A 16317-nucleotide genomic window follows, 5' to 3' on the forward strand; every position below is an offset into this window, starting at 1 on the left:
GCAAAATCCTGGAAAATGCTTGTTGGCAATGCATAAACTCGTCCCTTAGGATTCAGTTAAAGCCTAAATTGACCTTAGAAGCACTGTAATTTTTTTAGAAAATTGGCTGGAAAGTTTCCGTGCTTTTCTAATGGTATTGGCTGTCTCCTTACTTGAAATCCGATTTAATTTCAAAACCAAGAGTTTCCCCAATCAGTGGCATACACCGTTGGACAGATCTCGACGAGAGGAATCGGAATATGCCGAGAAAATATGTTCAAGCACTGTAAATTTTGGAGAAAATCGGCAAAATTTGAATTTTTACGGTAGGAAGGTCCTTTTTTATGTTTGCAAATTGTTGAACAAATTGTTTATCAATCAATTGTTTATGGCATCCAACAATTCAAATAATTTTCAATTGTTGCCCTGTGTCATTCCACTTTAAAGTTCTTATTCAAGATTTGCGGTAGTGCACCATAAGTTCATTACAAAAATTATTCCCGGCATTTTAATTGATTTTTTCTATTTATTTTTCCAAAGGAAATAAATCTTGCGTTGTTCTGTATCATGCTACGGCAGTTTATAGCGGTTTCTTTCTATTTTGGTGCGTCGGTGTTTGTTGTGTTTCACATTCTGCGTTGTACATATAATATCGGAGCTGATAAATGCGGCGAAATATATGGCCACAATACAGTTACCCGAGAGATCACGACTCAGCCTCTCTTTCTCATGCTGGTCCATCGCCAATTAGGAGAGCGAAAAATGTAAAGCACGCGCTATAACAGATTCACCAGACGTTCTCTTATGCATTCAAAATAAACTGTTACAAAAACGCATTTCATTTGAACCGTTATTACGCATTTATAATTAAAAATTGACTCTTTATGCCATTCAAAGAAATTAATTCAATTATTACGATTGATTGTGATCACATGACAAATTCGAGTTGGCATTTTGCCGTCCATTCAGAGTATTCGAAGGTCTCTCTGTTCGCTTCTACGTGCCATCACCGTCGCAGCTCGATCTGATTTCTGCGAACGATGCGCTTATAAATTTACTGAATTCCCTCTCGATCGTCGATAATAGAGCCTTATTTTTTCTCGTCAGTGCGCACCAACAGGGTAACGGGATTGGACAGCACACGTCGGGCTATTATACATATTATTATTACACTCTATTCTCTCTCCTTTCTCTCCCCGGCACTGCAGGGCAGACCAGGAAAATAGTGCGCATTATTTGCAGTTTTATTTCTCCCGGCCGGCTGGCAGATCGCGTCTCTTGGCGCAAATATACAGCCTCCGACCACGATAAAAACCGATAAAACGAACGGAGGCGCCAGTTGTGTGCCTCTTAATGTTTCGCGCAATGAAGAAATAAAACGGGACAAACTCATTTTTTTATTTTTGTGATATTATTTATTTATTTTCCATTCAAAATACTTAAAATGTTGTCACATACGTACAATAATTTCAAATTTAAAGTGGAATGATACTGGGCAACAATTGAAAATTATTTGAATTGTTGGATGCCATAAACAATTTGTTCAACAATTTGCAATAGTAAAAAAGGACCTTTCTACAGTAAAAATTCAATTTTGTTCAAAATTTACAGTGCTCGAACATATTTTCTTGGCATATTCCGATTATTCTCGTCGAGATCTGTCCAACGGTGTATGCCACTTACTGGGGAAACTCTTGGTTTTGAAATTAAATCGGATTTCAAGTAAGGAGACAGCCATTAACATTTGAAAAGCACAATAACTTTCCAGCCAATTTTCTCAAAAAATTACAGTGCTTCTTAGGTCAATTTAGGCTTTAACTGAATCCTAAGGGACGAGTTAATGCATTGGCAACAAGCATTTTCCTGGCTCATTCCTCTTTAAGAATCACATATTAAATTCTGCGACATTAAGATAAAAAAAATTGGACAAATTCTAATAAATCTTTATATAGGGCAATGAATAAATAATATTTGCAAGTAGAATTGTACCTTGCAATGGAGAATAAATAATTAAAGATGCAAAATGCACCATGGTAAATATTTTGTAGGTCATTGGCCTGTTGGCAATTAATTTTAAATGAATAGAACAAAACCATACGGTTAAATTGTTCATTCTCACACTCAAGTCGATATACAGTCATGAGTTGAACTGTAAACATTTTGTCGAATTGGGAAAAAAATATTTTATAGGCTATAGCAATGTGTAAGGCCGGAATGGGCCCAAACTAAGACACTTAAATTTTAGAACATAATTCCTAATACGCATCGATGGAAACTGCACAGCCGAAACAGAGTCAATGATCGGAAATAGTTCATGATGTGGCTCTTTCTCAGAGTACTCGGTTATAAACTAACTCGCTGTGGTAGCGACTATTGACTCTAATTACGCTTGGTAGCGAGCGCAGAATGACTGGTAATTACAATACCTCCGCAATTTTTACCTCTAATTGCACTTCGCTACCAAAGACATTTTCGCGCGAATTTTGAATTTTTGATCCATTATACACAACATAGCAAAATTTTACATCGTTTTGATGATGGGAAGCAAGATTTTTATGCCATCTAGTGTAATCGTTGCAATTATTTCTACCCAATCTGCCCTATAGTGTAGTAGTATAGAGAAATGTCACGACCAATTAATTTCTTGGACTAAAAAGGCAATACTTCATCCAGAATCATTACTTTTGTTTACAATTAGATAAAAAATCATCTATTTCGTTCCCGACGTTCATGCACACTCTGTGCTGAGTTGCAAAATATATAATTATTGAGCCAAAATCTCTTGAACACAGCAAATTGTTGTCGATGGATTTTAATGAAAATTTTGTTGCGTGAACTTTGCCCTAATTGAACTACAAAACAGTTGAGAAAACTCTGACTTTCCAATTTTTGCGGGTTTTGCGGGCGTTCAAATGTAAAAAAATCTGGGAATTTTGACTACTTCATAACTTTGCTCAGGGTAGTCATAGAACGAAAATTAAAAAACCGTATAACTCGACTCAACAAGGCAAACAACTTTATGTTGACCTCAAAGTGGTAGGTCAAAGGTCAAGGACATAAAATTTGATTTTTTTTATTTAAACTCAAATTTGAAAATGAATATATTGAAATTTTTTATTTTTTTTCGTAGCCATTATGTAGAACACAAAAAATTAAGTTTGGAATGTTAAAATTTGGAATGGCACTTTGCCTCATTTTTTAATAAAAAATGAAAACTTCGAAAAACCTTGTTTTTCGAGGCTGGTAAAAAACGATGATCAACTAAATCTCGACTTGTAATCATCCGATTTTGAAAAACCACATACCGTTAGACTCGTCTCGACGTCCCCAAGTGCACTAAAGGGGTATGGAATCTACCAACCCCAACCCCTTTTTTAACCCCCTTAATAACGTGAAATTTAGAATTTTTCGTCCGTTTCAACACCTTAGCACGATGTTGACGAGTAATTGTCTTCTTCAAACCAATTCAGTTACTTAGTTCACTCAAAGACGAGTCAAATGGAACTTATTTTTTGTAAATAGGACCACCACAACCTGAGATTCGGGTGCACAAAGTTTTTTTAATCGAGGCGGATGCAATAGAATGCTTGATGAGCACGAAATCTCGAATTCTGCACTAAATGGGTTGATGGTTCTGGGAAGCTAGAAGCCAAATATGGATATTTGGGGTCTCCATTTCTGTTGTCAGTGTCTCGGAAGTGGTTAAGTTACAATTTTCCGAACAAAAATGGATACAAAAATAAACGCGCTTGGGATGGGGTGTGTATTAGGGGTTGAATGGGATAGCACCCTTTAATCCCGAAAGGGATGTCAGGGCATGTTGAGTGGTGTGCTGTTTATTTTATAATTGCGACGAGATTTTTATTGCAGAATTCGAGATTTGGTGCTCATCAAGCATTTTATTGCATCCATCTCGATAAAAAAAACTTTGTGCACCTGATTCTCAGGTTGTGGTGGTTCTATTTACAAAAAATAAGTTTCGTTTGACTCGTCTTTGATGTAACTAAGTAACTGAATTGGTTTGAAGAAGACAATTACTCGTCAACGTCGTGCTAAGGTGTTGAAACGGACAAAAAATGCTAAATTTCCCGTTATTGAGGGGATTAAAAGGGGGTAGGGGGTTGGTGGGTCCCATACCCCTTTAGTGCACTTGGGGATGTCAAGACGAGTCTAACGGTATGCGGTTTTTCAAAATCGGATGATTACAAGTCGAGATTTAGTCGATCAACGATTTTTAGCAACCTCAAAAAACAAGATTTTTCGAAGTTTTCATTTTTTATTAAAAAATGAGGCAAATTGCCATTCCAAATTTTAATGTTTCTAGTCTATTTTTTGTGCTCTAAAAAATGGCTATGAAGGAAGTAAAAAACTTGATATTTTTCATTTTCAAATTAGAGTTCAAAATAAAAAAAATAAATTTTTATGACCTTGACCTTTGACCTACCACTTTGAGGTCAATATAAAAGTTGTTTGCCTTGTTGAGATGAGCTTACGGGTTTTTAAATTTTTGTTCTAGAACCACCCTGAGCAAAGTTATGAAGTGCTCAAAATTCCCATATTTTGACATTTGAAGGCCCGTAAAACCCGCAAATTTTGGAAAGCCATTTTGTCGATCATACTGAGTCCTCCATAATTGAAAATTTTTGAATGAAACAATTAGAAAAATATGAAAGAATGGAAAATAATTTTAACGCACTAATTAGGAACATATATAATATATAAAATCGAAAAAATACTTCCTTGGAATGTTTTGAAAACTGAAATATTTTTTTCTGAGCATAAATACATATAGTGTGGACTCAGTTAAGTGTTCAGGTATTTTTTTGTGACTCAAGAAGAGCTGTTTTGGTAAGTCTTTTAATGAACGAAATTTTGGCAAATGCGTCGTCACTTATCGAACCTGAGGGCTTGATAATTCACCATCACAGTAGGTCCTTTATCCCTCAAATAATATTCCACGACATTATTGTTCATTACAACTAAAATTCGTGCGTGGAAGTCTACATTATTACGCGGTAACGAATTAAAAAATAAAGCTGCCACAGATGTTGCCATGTTTGAGTGAGAATAGGCAACAGAAACGGGCCAATAGATAATCGGTAAGACACATGAAAATAACCGGATGATAATGTAGATTCATAATACCAAATATTATTTGTCCAACTTAAAGAGGATATTAATAAACCGGTTTTTTGTTGCTCCTGTAAAATCGATTTCTGTGCAGTTAGAGGTAAAAATTGCGGAGGTATTGTAATTACCAGTCATTCTGCGCTCGCTACCAAGCGTAATTAGAGTCAATAGTCGCTACCACAACGAACTGGTGAATGACGAGAGTGCAGGGAATGAATGCAACATGCACTGCACTAATGTCGCGCTGGTTGCATAGACTTTCAAGGCGCCTGCAATTTAATTGAAAGTGCGCTGCATTACAATTTTTGCTAATTTATTTTTTAAATGGAAATGAAATGCAACTAAATCAAGTCAGGATCAAATTTGGTTATTTTAAATGGCAACAGTTGTGCGTAGAGCAAAATTAGAAATTTGTGGTGGTTAGACAGGAAAAACATATTTGACATCAAGTGAAATTAACCTATTAACAAAAGTCGCATTTTTTTAAATGGTTTTATCTAAACAGACAAACAAAAATGAATTTCGGCGGACGATCAAAGGGCTCGCGAGCGCAACCTTGTACTTCTCTCTGCCCAAAAGAGATGTCTCTGGTGTTGCTCTTGCTGAAATACTCGAAAACCGTCCTTTTGTTGACTTGTACTTCTCGTCGAGAGCAGTCGGTGCGGTAATTTGACATTCACGTGCTCTCCATCTGTTTACCTTTTAATTGGTCATCGTGACGCTATTTCAACTGTAGGCTAAAACACGTGCTACAAAAACTGTGCTCAAGGTAACAACAATTGCTTCAAATTCACGAAAGTCTTGTGGCTTTGCAAATAACTGGAGCAAAATAGTAATTTCGGAATTTTTTTTAGTTTGATCGTGTATTTTCTTTTTAATTTTAACAGCTCGTAATTTTTTTTATATGAAATCAAATTTATTTAAATTTTTTGTATTCAATTCTAATTTTGATTCTATCGATCAGGTTAAAAATTAATGCAAAAGATAACCTTTTGGGTGAATTAAAAATAAAAAGCCTTAAAAATGATCTATATAACCTTTTTTTTGCCTTTCTACAAGTCCGCCAAAGAGTTGTTTTAATTTTTATTTTCGAGGAAGAAACTTAAAAGTCGCATTTAAATAAAAAAAATATAAAAATCACAGTCGTATAAATGACTCTAAAGAAAATAAATTTTAAATTTGAGATTAGAAGCCAAAAATAATATTGAAAATATTTAATCTATTTTATGGTTTAAAATTTAGATGAAATTTAAACTGACACGCTTTCAAAATTTATATAACTTCGCCCTTTTCCCTACTAAAATTAAATAATGCTGTTTGCATATTAGATGACGTAATAATATTTTTTTGACAAAGTGGGATATTATGTAACTGTCTGCGAGATTTTCTATCTTATCTGGGGTGATCCACTTAAAAAAATGCTTAATAATGTTGCAGGCGTCTGTAGATTGAAACATTTATATAAAAGCACTGCGCGTCTCCTTATTGTGTCTTTTTCTTTTTAACTTGCAAGGATGGCAACTCGTTGGGGAATCGTGTCCGCCGGCCGCATCTGCAACGACTTTGTGACCGCCCTGTCGGTCTTGTCTCAGGACGAGCACCAGGTGAAGGCGATCGCCGCCAGGGACCTGGCCAGGGCTCAGGAGTTTGCAAAGTTGCACAACATTCCGAAAGCCTACGGCAGCTACGAGGAACTCGCCAAAGACAAGGACATTGGTAACATAATAAGCCAACAGCTGTATTAATTTCTTATTAAATTGTGTCTGTGCCTAGATGTGATTTACATCGGCAACGTCAATTGTGATCATTTCCCGATCGGCAAGTTGATGATCGCACACGGCAAGCACGTGCTCGTCGAGAAGCCGCTGTGCCTCAACAAAGCCCAGTCCACCGAGCTGATCAACGCTGCCAAGGCCAAAAATGTGTTTCTCATGGAGGTTGGATCGAAAATAATTAAATTATTATTGTGGTAGAAATAAAAATTGGCGTGGATTTCAGGCTGTTTGGTCGAGGTTCACGCCGGCCTACAACAAAATCCGGGAGGACATTGCGAATGGCGCCATCGGGGAGCCATCCAACATCAACGTCACCTTCGGCGTGCCCATCATGGGCAAGGACCGCATCAAGTAAATCGCTAATTTTTAAAAAATAATTAATTTTCAGGGTTTAGAATTTTCCCCACGGGTTTTTCCAGGCTAAAAAAACCAATCAAACCCACGGTTTTACCTAAGGCTCCAATATTTTCATTAAAAAATGTGGAAAAACCCAAAAATTGTGATTTTTGCTGTTTTTCAACGCATAAAATAATTCGCATTGCATAATTGGCAAGCTCTGGGGTATGGGGAATGAGTTTCTTCGCTTCTTAAAAAAATGCAGTGATTAGCAAGTCTGAAAAACCCCCTTAAAATCCAAATTACCCCCAAATAAAACCCATTTTGGATTTTTTATAACCCTGGAATTTGTATTAAAACACGATTTTTTGTTCAGGCTGAGGGAGCTCGGAGGCGGCTGCATTTTGGACATCGGCATTTACTGCCTGCAGCTGATCACGATGGTGTTCGGGACGGGCGCGCCTCTGAAGGTGGCCGCGACCGGCACGGTGAGCGTCAGCGAGGGCGTCGACGAGACCTGCGGCGCCGTGCTGCTCTACGAGGGCGGCAAGATGGCCACGCTGGCCATCAGCGGCAAGATGCTGCTGCAGAACGACGCCTTTATTTCCGGGGAGAAGGGCACCATCAAGGTGTGCAACCCGTTCTGGACGCCCACCAGGGTCGAGTCGCCGTCCGGGGTGCTGGACGTGGAGCTGCCCACCGCCACCAACAAGTTCAACTTCACCAACAGTGTTCAACTGCGCCACCAGGCACAGGAAGTCAGGCGTTGCATTTTGGCCGGTCAGATATTTTATTATTTTAACCATTTCATTTTAGATGAGAAAATTAGCTAACAAAAATTCCGACTGATCTGTTTTTGTTTTGTTTCGTTTATCAGCATTTGGCTTACCACCCCGTTTTTTTTATATAAATTTCTTTATCAAAGAAATGAATTTTTCCATTTTTTCCCTTGTGAAAATCTTAAATTCGTGGTCAGAGTGGTCAAAATTTCCTCTACTGTGCAGATTTTTTCTTATAAATTGCCATTTGCTGCCTCAATTTCTCTCTGACAATTTTTCAAATCGAGGTCATGAGCAAAAAATTAGAAAAATTGAAAACTGAGGTGCAAACTTTGGCTGCAAAACACTGTAAAAAAACTTTTTTGCCCCTGCAGTATTTTTTTAATCGCGGATTATTTTTTGTTTTTGCAACCCTGAGAAAATATGATTCAACAAAATATTTGACAAACTTTCCAAATTTGAAAAATTAGAAGCCAAATCATTGAGTCAAACTTGTGTGTTGTTTTTTAATTAGACAAATTTTTTCACCAAATTTGAAATTTGTGCGGTTTTATTTGGAAAAAACCGCAAATAACGGAAAGCATACATTTTAATCATACTTTACAATCTTTTAAGCAGATGGTTACAATTTTTTTTGTGTTCTACTTGTTTTTCAAGCAGCTGGTAATTTTAATAAATGTTACAGGCGAGCTGGAGAGCAAAGTGATGAGCCACCAGGACTCGCTGGCGATCGCTGCGCTGGAAGACCAACTGCGGCGCATTCTGGGCGTCCAGTACGCCGCCGATTTGTAATTTTCACGCCCGAGCAAACAGTCAATTTAGTACAAAAGAATTTATTTACAAGGAAATGCTATGAAATAGCGCGTGTCACGAAATAAACATTTTTTTTGTCGATCGGAGAGCGTTATTGTGTTTTACTTGAGACCTTCGAGGGGGAAGAGGGGGGCTGGCAGGGAGCCAAGCTCCGTGGGCGATGGCGAGCTCGTGTAATCCGTCTTCCCTCGGTTGTCTTCCAGGATGACCACTCTTCTCGCCATGTCCTCCGTTTGGACAAATAAGTACCTGTATTCAAAATGACCGGTTTGTTTGTTCTGCAAAGAAAATAATGCCGTTTTAGTCCATTGAGGATTTTTTTTAAATAAGACACTCACTTCGACCATCTCCAGATTCACGGTGGCCTGGTTTCTCGAGCCTTTCAGGTAGAATTTCATTCTAAGATAATTCGCGCCGTCCTTCTCGTACAAGAGGTGACTAAAAGGACAATTTTTTATATTTTTTGAGGGTTTAGTTAAAGAAAATTACCTAACGTGCGTCCGCCTGCCTCTCCTCGTCTCCTCCCCGAAACCTTTGATGGGCTCACCGAGCAGGTCAGCCACCTTGGGGTCCCTGAGGCACCTGTCCAGGGCGGCGGTGTACACGCTGTTCGGGCTGTCGCTGGAGAACAGCTCTCGGAAGACGTAGTACAAAATGATCGAGGTCACTCCGAGGCCTGCGAGCACGATTCCGGAATAACCCACAGTTTTTGTCGTTTCCTTCACTGCAATTCGGGGCCGATTCTTCATTTATTTATATAAAAATAAAATGAGAATATTCGCAGCACCTTTTTCCTTGACTGTCATCGAAGGCACGTTGTTGTCCCCGCCATCGACATGCTCGGACAGCGCTTTCTGCTTCTGTCTAAGCGGGGTTTTGCTGCCGGTGTGCAAGTGACTCACGCAGGGTGAGTACCTTGTCAGGTACACCCTGAGAATAGTCTCGCTCCGCAACAATACGCCGAGCCTGGCGCAATTCGCAATGCCAGACATGCTCTGTTTACAAATATTTTTTAGTTTAAATTTCAGGAATATAATTTTACACTTACCAGCTGGTTGTAAAGAGTAAAAATATTTCTATTTTTCAATGTTTAATAGGTTTTTAATGCATCTGAGTGAGAGCAGGTTGAAGGATTGTTGTTTATCTAACTCCGTAACTCGCACCGCACAGCTGACAGCTGGAACCGGCAGAGGCAGAAGATGCCCCGCCCACTCGCCAAACTTGAGATCACAACCACTGGAGGTGGAATTAATTTAATTCTTTTACTATTATTATGAGTTAATTCATTTTTACCTATTTTAATTAAATTCGAAATTTTAACAGTTCTCTAATGAAACCGGAATGTTTTAGATTATTTTCGATTATTTTATTTTAATAAAATATATTATTGAAAAATAATCAAATTTTTATCCTGTTTTTTGGGATTATTTAATAATCGGTCGTTAATTTTAAATCAGAATTCAATCAGACTTAAGCACTAATAATTATTATAAAATCATAATCAATAGAAATTAAATTAATTATTAAAATAATAACCAAACAACTTTCAAGGGGAACCTAATTATAAATAACCATCCAATATTTCTCTAACGTAGATTATTTATTTTGTTTATATTCCCATTCTATAATTTTGAGCCTTCACGTTCACGATTTGCATGAAATAGAGCCTATATAATATATAAAGCATTTTTATCAATTGACAAAGTAGTTGCCTCCATTATTCCATTATTTGATTCTTTTTGTTTTAAAGAGATTGCAGGTTTTCAGTGCAGGAGTCCGGTGTCCGGTCCAACCTCCCAAATCAGTTTCTGAAGCTCTCGGAACTTAGGGTGCTTGGAATCTTTGGCGAGGGACAGCACGACGCCTTCGCACGTGTTCAGGGTGACTCCAGCGGCCTTCAGACGCTTGAAAGCGTATTTCCTGCAGACCATTATGTTAATTGACGGTATTTTTGACATTATCTTAGTTTTACCTGTCAAGCATGCTTCTCGAGGAGCACGCGTCGACAACGACGTGAACGCCGAAGCCCTTTTCCATAAGGTCAAGCGCGGTTTCGTGGATGCAGGCGTGAGTCTCGATTCCACACAGAATAATTGTGTTTACCTTTGAACACATTTTAATATTTTATTTTCATCTGCAGATAAATCTCCATTCATTAAATCTCACTTGTTCGTGGTTTTTCTGGAGGTTGTCTGTGATTTGCGGAAGCACCATTGAGAACTGCGTTTTTTCAACAGGAACGATTCCATATTCTTGGATGCCCAGTTCAGGTACGGTCGGCCCGAGCCCTGTAATTTGATTTTAAATCAATAAAATCGAGATTATAACAATATTCACCCTTGGGATACTGTTCCGTGCAGACGACGGGCATGTCCAGCAGCTTGGCTACCTTCAGCAGCCGGCTTGAGTTGAAAACGACCTCGTTGAAGTACTGGATGTTGGTGCGGAATTTCTCCTGCATGTCGCACAAGAAAAGCGAGCAGCGAGCGCTGCTCAGACGAGTGACCAGTCTTCCACTCATCGTTGGTGTAAATGCAAAAATAAATCGGAAGTACTGGACACTTTCTCACTGTTTTCGCCGCTCCACAAATCCTAAATAACTATCCATTTACAAAAGGGGGAGTGGCACCTTGTTTTTCTTGATAGCATTTGAGCACATTTGGCGCAATCAGGCCGTGTTATTCTATTTTTCCAGTCAATAAAAAATATTATTCATTTTTAAACAAAAACTATGCTTGTATTTTTAGCGAAAATATTGAACAATATTTATAAAAATAATATCTCTGCTATTTTGATATGGCAGCTGAGTCTGTTTTGAACATTGAATGTAATCTACCTAAATGAGAAACTAAAATTTCTGCTTCTTAAGAGTCTTCGGCGTCTTCTTCGCTTATATCTAAAAGCCCCAAAACACATCCGACAAGATGAAGTGAACCTGAAACAAATAAGTATTTAAAAACTAAAATAAAATTCAAGACTTTATTATTCACCTGTCACTAATACTTGCATTTCTTCCACGGCTGACAGTTCTTTGACAAAATTCAAAGCGTCAGACACGTAGGGGAATGTGTGAACACTACAAGACGTTGGCTCATTTTCAATGGCCTTCCACGCTGCCAGGTGGGCCGCGGTCCTCTTCAGCTGCTGATCAGCCGTGACCATGAAGTTGCTCTGGTCTGTAAACGACAATAATAATTGCTTTCCTTCAATTGGCGCAACAGAGAGTTGACGAGCAAGTACCTGCGGTGCAGCTGGACGCTATGTTTGGGCAAAAAATTACTTTGGAGAACAGCTGAGCGTCATAGAGTGGCCTCAGAAGATTCGTCGGGTCGCGCTCCCCTGTTGAGTTGAAGAGCAGCACCCGTTTTGTGCTCCCCCTAAAATGGAATGAAAGTGATTAATTTTAGAAATTATAGTACATGAAAAATAAATTCTAATTGTCCAATATTTTATACACTCTGACCAAAAGTGTCCCAAAATCTAATATTTAGAATTTTACTGGTACACCTTTTTTGAGCAAAGGAAATAAATTGCTTCTGGGGTGAGATTAATTATGACAATTTAATAGTGATGAGATAAAAAATAGTACTTTTGAGACTTTTAAGTTATTTTTTATTTTTTCAAAAATTGCAGAGTTTTTAAAGGGGTCTGTGTTTGGCCTTATAAAAATTCACCAGTTTGTAGTAGCGTCAAAAACTGCTTATATTCAGAAAGCTGGTTAAATTTACATTTTTAATCCTAATCTCTATGTGCCTTAAATGATTTTGTGGAAAAATTCACTTTTATTCCCCTTTAAAGGCATTATTTGACTATTACAAACCTATTGGAGGCCTGCTTGAACCAGGAGAGACAGTTTTTGATGCTGTCAGTTGTGTGTGCGCCGTCCATGAAAATCTTGAGCTGCGGAGAGAAATTTATGATCTGAGCTCTGCCTGGCCACTTGACTTGCTCCAACCCTTTCACCGTCGACTGCGGAATCTCGTGCGTCACGCTCTTTTCTAAACAATTTGCGTCATTAAATAATTAATTAACGCCAGAGGAATATGTTGCAACCTGAGGTCTGGTTGTTGTTGGCGTTCATCCAAGCGTGCGCCAGTTGAATGGCAATGGACGCGTTCAGCGTCTGCACCTGCGAGTCGAGCCCCAGGATTGGCTTCTTCCCATCAGGCCATTTGTACTCTTCAAAATTTGGGGCCATCAGAAGAGGACACTGCAGAATTGAGTGTTATAAACATTATATATTTTTGTTAAAAGAGTTAACCCTACTCCAATGGCCTCGGCTCTCTGCCTGATCACGTTGAGCGAGTCTCCTGGCTGGTTTTCGACTGTAAAAGCTGGCACTTTGGGCTTGAGGATGCCTGCCTTCTGCCAAGCAATCAGTTCGACCGTGTTGCCCAGCAAGGAGGTGTGGTCCAAGCCCAGCGAGGTTATGCCAACCACCACTGGATTCCTGTTGCGGACAAGGCATTTTAATCTGGCCAGAGCGGCTTTTGCATTTCAAGTACCTGAGCACATTGGTGCAGTCCAGCTCCCCTCCGATTCCAACCTCAATCACGGCGACGTCCACCTTTTCCTTGATGAACACGTTCAACGCCATCACAGTCATAAATTTAAAGTAAGGAGGCATGTCGTGCTCGTGTTCCTGCAAAATTAGACTGATTTATAGAATTTCTCTCTTTATAAAAATTAACCTTTTGGGCAGCCAAACTGTTGTACACTTCCCAGAAGTACTGAGTGAATTTTTGCATGCTGAGCGGCTTGCCATCGATCCTGATTCTCTCTCGGACGGCGATCAAGTGCGGCGACGAGTAGAATCCGGTTCGGTGGCCGTGCTTGCGCAGAATACTCTCAGTGAAGGCGCACGTCGATCCTAAATAAACTGAATTAATAAAAAATGTACGAATTTTAATTCAAGATCGCACCCTTTCCCTTGGTGCCAGCGACGTGGATGGCGGACAGAGATGAATCCAACATTTGCTGGCTGATTCCTGTCCTGAGCAAATATTTTCGCGTGTCTTCGACATTCGTGTTGAGCTGCCCGACCCTTATTTTCTTAGCTTGCTGCAGCACCGACGCGTTGGTCTGCAAAGTGTTTAGAGTGCCAACAGCTTCCTGAAAACAAAAACAAAAATGAAATACATTTCAAAAAATTTTAAAAATACGCAGACAACACACTAAAAAGCCGTTTTTCCCTCCAGGCTCCATGAGGAAAACTAGAAGCCTCTGGAGATGGAAAAATGTTTTCATCGACTGACAGAGATTAACGAATCTGCATAATAAATGCAATCAAATGAAATTCAGTCAGCTGTGGAAAAAAAGAGCGTATCCGGTCTCGCGGGTCAATATTACGAGAGATCAGAGGCATTAAAAATCAGAACTAAAAATTAAAAATTTAATGAGATTGAATGAGAATTATGTATGTAAACAAACCTCATAGCGCTGCTTGTTCGCACTGTCCATCGTGAGGAACCTGACCATAGTGAGCACCTTTCTGCACAGGCACGAGTTGCAAACAAGTAAACTCAAGGTTCTCATGCGATTTCCAAATAACATTATATGTATTTTAATGAGGTTGACCTTGCGTCCGATCCGTCGTGTCGTGTGACTCGTTCTTTAGGCTGGTCAAAGTTTATTACAACACGCTTGTCCAGACCCAGACCCACCACATGACGTTACTTTCATGGTCATTCGGTCAGTATGTACTGTGACTACAAACGAAACGACTGCCGCTGAACCTTGAACCTTGCTCCTTGCTGCGTTTGTTTTGATTAAACATCAGCTGAGCAATCGCACTGCATGCTGCATGGCAATTCAAATTTACGCGCTAGTCGAGAAAGGAGCGTGGCCCCAACCAAAGTGAAGAGGACCAATCACTGATGACGAATTCTGTTGTGAGTGTGAGATTGAAGGACGCAAAGAACTAGAAAGTTCGCCATCTTTAAAACTTTAATCTCAACCAGATTCGAGCTATTTTGTTGGCGGTGAATTTTAAAACATGGCGCCAGTGCTAGTCTTTTAAAGTGATGTCTCCTCCCTCTCCCACGTGACCCACGTTGAAGGAGAAAACAAGTGCATGGGAATCGAGAATGTTCTATGCGCATTATTCCGATCCATTCTTGCAGCATTACCAGCATTTGCAGTCAACACGACACGCGCTCTAGGACCGCACAAAACGACAGCGGAGGATAGCTTGTGGAATTTCTAGAACCTGAGTCGAAAGGATGTCCGAAGAGAGTTCTGTTTCCGTCCCGGCGGTCCGCGTCGAATGGTATCAAACCGAAACCCACGTCACTGTCCAATTGATGGCCAAGAAAGTGGACCCTGAGAAGTCTACAATCGAAATCTCAGCGAGACTGGTAAATTCCTTCAGACCTGAAAATGCGTGGCGTGCTTGACATAATTCTTTTCAGGTCAGAGTCGATGCCAAGCTGCAAACCGGAGACGAGTACAAGAAAGACATCGATCTCTCTTTCGAAATCATTCCTGAACAAAGTTCCTTCAAAATCATGTCCACAAAGGTATGTGAATTCCGCACATTCCGGGAGACACGTGTCACAAATTTATGGTGTTGTTTCGCAGGTTGAACTGAAGCTGAAGAAGAAGGACGGAATCCGCTGGGAGAAACTGGAAGGCGCGCCTGGCATTGTGGTTCAGCATCCGATCGCACCTGTCGTGCTGCCCTCGTTGACCTCGAGCAATGGACCACCCAAGTACCCGAGCTCGAGCAAAAAGCACAAAGACTGGGACAGTATCAAAATCGAGGAGGACAAAGATGACGACATCAATCAACTCTTCCAGAAGATCTACGCCGACGGCAACGACGAGATCAAGAAGGCTATGAATAAGTCTTTCGTAATTCCGCTCCGACATTATTCAAAGCAAATTGGAGATTAACGAAAACGCCCTTTGCAGGTCGAGTCGGGTGGCACTGTCCTCAGCACAAACTGGAAGGAGATCTCTGCTAGCAAGGTGAATGTCCAACCACCTGAAGGCCAGGAATTCAGGAAATGGGACTAGCTGGCCTAGCTTAATACTTCATCTTATTGTTTTAATCACGCAACGCAAGCCCTCGTTGGCTTCATGTAAATTTTAAATGTCTGAATAATCTTAACTTAGCGATTAAGAAAACTCATTGTCATAATTGTCGCGAGGTTGCTAGTGCATCTGGTTTTGAATGCAAGTGTTTCAAATGCCTTCTTAGGTCTACTGAAATTTGAATAGCAACTCTTCGTGTGTATCGAGTAATTTTGACGGCTGGTGTAGCCTTTTACCTAATAGCTCTAGAAATTGACCGTGTGAATGATTGGGTAATTTGGATTGTGTAAATGAATTTGACAAACCGAAAATAAATTAGGAAATCCACACTTAATACTGGCAATATTTTTTGGTTTTTGTTCAAAATATTTTTCACTCTTCCTCGAATACACTGCAGGAAAATAATAATGCTGCACACTTGTGATGAAATAACTGGCAGGGGTGGAATATTTACAATATTTAGAATTCTG

The 16317-nt window shown here is 39.6% G+C and overlaps 5 protein-coding genes across 5 annotated transcripts; 2 read left to right on the forward strand and 3 right to left on the reverse strand.

The window, feature by feature from the left end:
• Window positions 1–5738: 5738 nt before the first annotated feature.
• LOC135943210 (trans-1,2-dihydrobenzene-1,2-diol dehydrogenase-like) lies at window positions 5739–8900 on the forward strand. The gene is made up of 6 exons (XM_065489667.1): window positions 5739–5878; window positions 6623–6825; window positions 6883–7046; window positions 7108–7235; window positions 7597–8000; window positions 8685–8900. The coding sequence occupies exons 2-6, from the start codon at window positions 6624–6626 to the stop codon at window positions 8789–8791; spliced, it is 1005 nt and encodes a 334-aa protein (XP_065345739.1). The 5' UTR covers window positions 5739–5878; window position 6623; the 3' UTR covers window positions 8792–8900.
• Window positions 8817–9987, reverse strand: LOC135943211 (mitochondrial import inner membrane translocase subunit Tim21). Its single transcript, XM_065489668.1, has 5 exons — window positions 9861–9987; window positions 9600–9807; window positions 9302–9536; window positions 9151–9250; window positions 8817–9090 (listed from the first exon to the last, which is right to left on the reverse strand). The coding sequence occupies exons 2-5, from the start codon at window positions 9802–9804 to the stop codon at window positions 8914–8916; spliced, it is 717 nt and encodes a 238-aa protein (XP_065345740.1). The 5' UTR covers window positions 9805–9807; window positions 9861–9987; the 3' UTR covers window positions 8817–8913.
• A 406-nt stretch (window positions 9988–10393) lies between these two features.
• LOC135942890 (isochorismatase domain-containing protein 2-like) lies at window positions 10394–11333 on the reverse strand. Its single transcript, XM_065489230.1, has 4 exons — window positions 11150–11333; window positions 10979–11100; window positions 10785–10915; window positions 10394–10732 (listed from the first exon to the last, which is right to left on the reverse strand). The coding sequence occupies exons 1-4, from the start codon at window positions 11331–11333 to the stop codon at window positions 10576–10578; spliced, it is 594 nt and encodes a 197-aa protein (XP_065345302.1). The 3' UTR covers window positions 10394–10575.
• Window positions 11334–11520: 187 nt separating this feature from the next.
• Window positions 11521–14561, reverse strand: LOC135942888 (folylpolyglutamate synthase, mitochondrial-like). The gene is made up of 10 exons (XM_065489227.1): window positions 14243–14561; window positions 13735–13924; window positions 13504–13682; window positions 13318–13454; window positions 13079–13262; window positions 12866–13022; window positions 12633–12810; window positions 12053–12189; window positions 11803–11988; window positions 11521–11747 (listed from the first exon to the last, which is right to left on the reverse strand). Exons 1-10 carry the CDS (start codon window positions 14363–14365, stop codon window positions 11677–11679), a joined length of 1542 nt encoding a protein of 513 aa, XP_065345299.1. The 5' UTR covers window positions 14366–14561; the 3' UTR covers window positions 11521–11676.
• Window positions 14562–14914: 353 nt separating this feature from the next.
• Sgt1 (suppressor-of-G2-allele-of-skp1) lies at window positions 14915–16190 on the forward strand. Its single transcript, XM_065489229.1, has 4 exons — window positions 14915–15168; window positions 15223–15330; window positions 15392–15664; window positions 15725–16190. Exons 1-4 carry the CDS (start codon window positions 15034–15036, stop codon window positions 15827–15829), a joined length of 621 nt encoding a protein of 206 aa, XP_065345301.1. The 5' UTR covers window positions 14915–15033; the 3' UTR covers window positions 15830–16190.
• Window positions 16191–16317: the final 127 nt, after the last annotated feature.

This window comes from Cloeon dipterum, chromosome 4 (assembly GCF_949628265.1).
Source record: "Cloeon dipterum chromosome 4, ieCloDipt1.1, whole genome shotgun sequence".
NCBI classification, from domain to species: Eukaryota; Metazoa; Arthropoda; class Insecta; order Ephemeroptera; family Baetidae; genus Cloeon; species Cloeon dipterum.

Coding starts and splice junctions, on each gene's coding strand:
- LOC135943210 (XM_065489667.1), top strand. CDS start 6,624: ATGGCAACTCGTTGGGGAATCGTGTCCGCCGGCCGCATCTGCAACGAC. Junction 6,826..6,882: donor CGCCAAAGACAAGGACATTG/GTAACATAATAA, acceptor GTCTGTGCCTAG/ATGTGATTTACATCGGCAAC. Junction 8,001..8,684: donor CAGGCGTTGCATTTTGGCCG/GTCAGATATTTT, acceptor TAAATGTTACAG/GCGAGCTGGAGAGCAAAGTG.
- LOC135943211 (XM_065489668.1), bottom strand. CDS start 9,804: ATGTCTGGCATTGCGAATTGCGCCAGGCTCGGCGTATTGTTGCGGAGC. Junction 9,537..9,599: donor GATGACAGTCAAGGAAAAAG/GTGCTGCGAATA, acceptor CCCGAATTGCAG/TGAAGGAAACGACAAAAACT. Junction 9,251..9,301: donor GGCAGGCGGACGCACGTTAG/GTAATTTTCTTT, acceptor TTGTCCTTTTAG/TCACCTCTTGTACGAGAAGG.
- LOC135942890 (XM_065489230.1), bottom strand. CDS start 11,333: ATGAGTGGAAGACTGGTCACTCGTCTGAGCAGCGCTCGCTGCTCGCTT. Junction 11,101..11,149: donor CACGGAACAGTATCCCAAGG/GTGAATATTGTT, acceptor ATCAAATTACAG/GGCTCGGGCCGACCGTACCT. Junction 10,733..10,784: donor TCGAGAAGCATGCTTGACAG/GTAAAACTAAGA, acceptor AATGGTCTGCAG/GAAATACGCTTTCAAGCGTC.
- LOC135942888 (XM_065489227.1), bottom strand. CDS start 14,365: ATGTTATTTGGAAATCGCATGAGAACCTTGAGTTTACTTGTTTGCAAC. Junction 13,683..13,734: donor CGCTGGCACCAAGGGAAAGG/GTGCGATCTTGA, acceptor CAGTTTATTTAG/GATCGACGTGCGCCTTCACT. Junction 13,263..13,317: donor GACTGCACCAATGTGCTCAG/GTACTTGAAATG, acceptor TGTCCGCAACAG/GAATCCAGTGGTGGTTGGCA.
- Sgt1 (XM_065489229.1), top strand. CDS start 15,034: ATGTCCGAAGAGAGTTCTGTTTCCGTCCCGGCGGTCCGCGTCGAATGG. Junction 15,169..15,222: donor TCGAAATCTCAGCGAGACTG/GTAAATTCCTTC, acceptor AATTCTTTTCAG/GTCAGAGTCGATGCCAAGCT. Junction 15,331..15,391: donor TCAAAATCATGTCCACAAAG/GTATGTGAATTC, acceptor GTTGTTTCGCAG/GTTGAACTGAAGCTGAAGAA.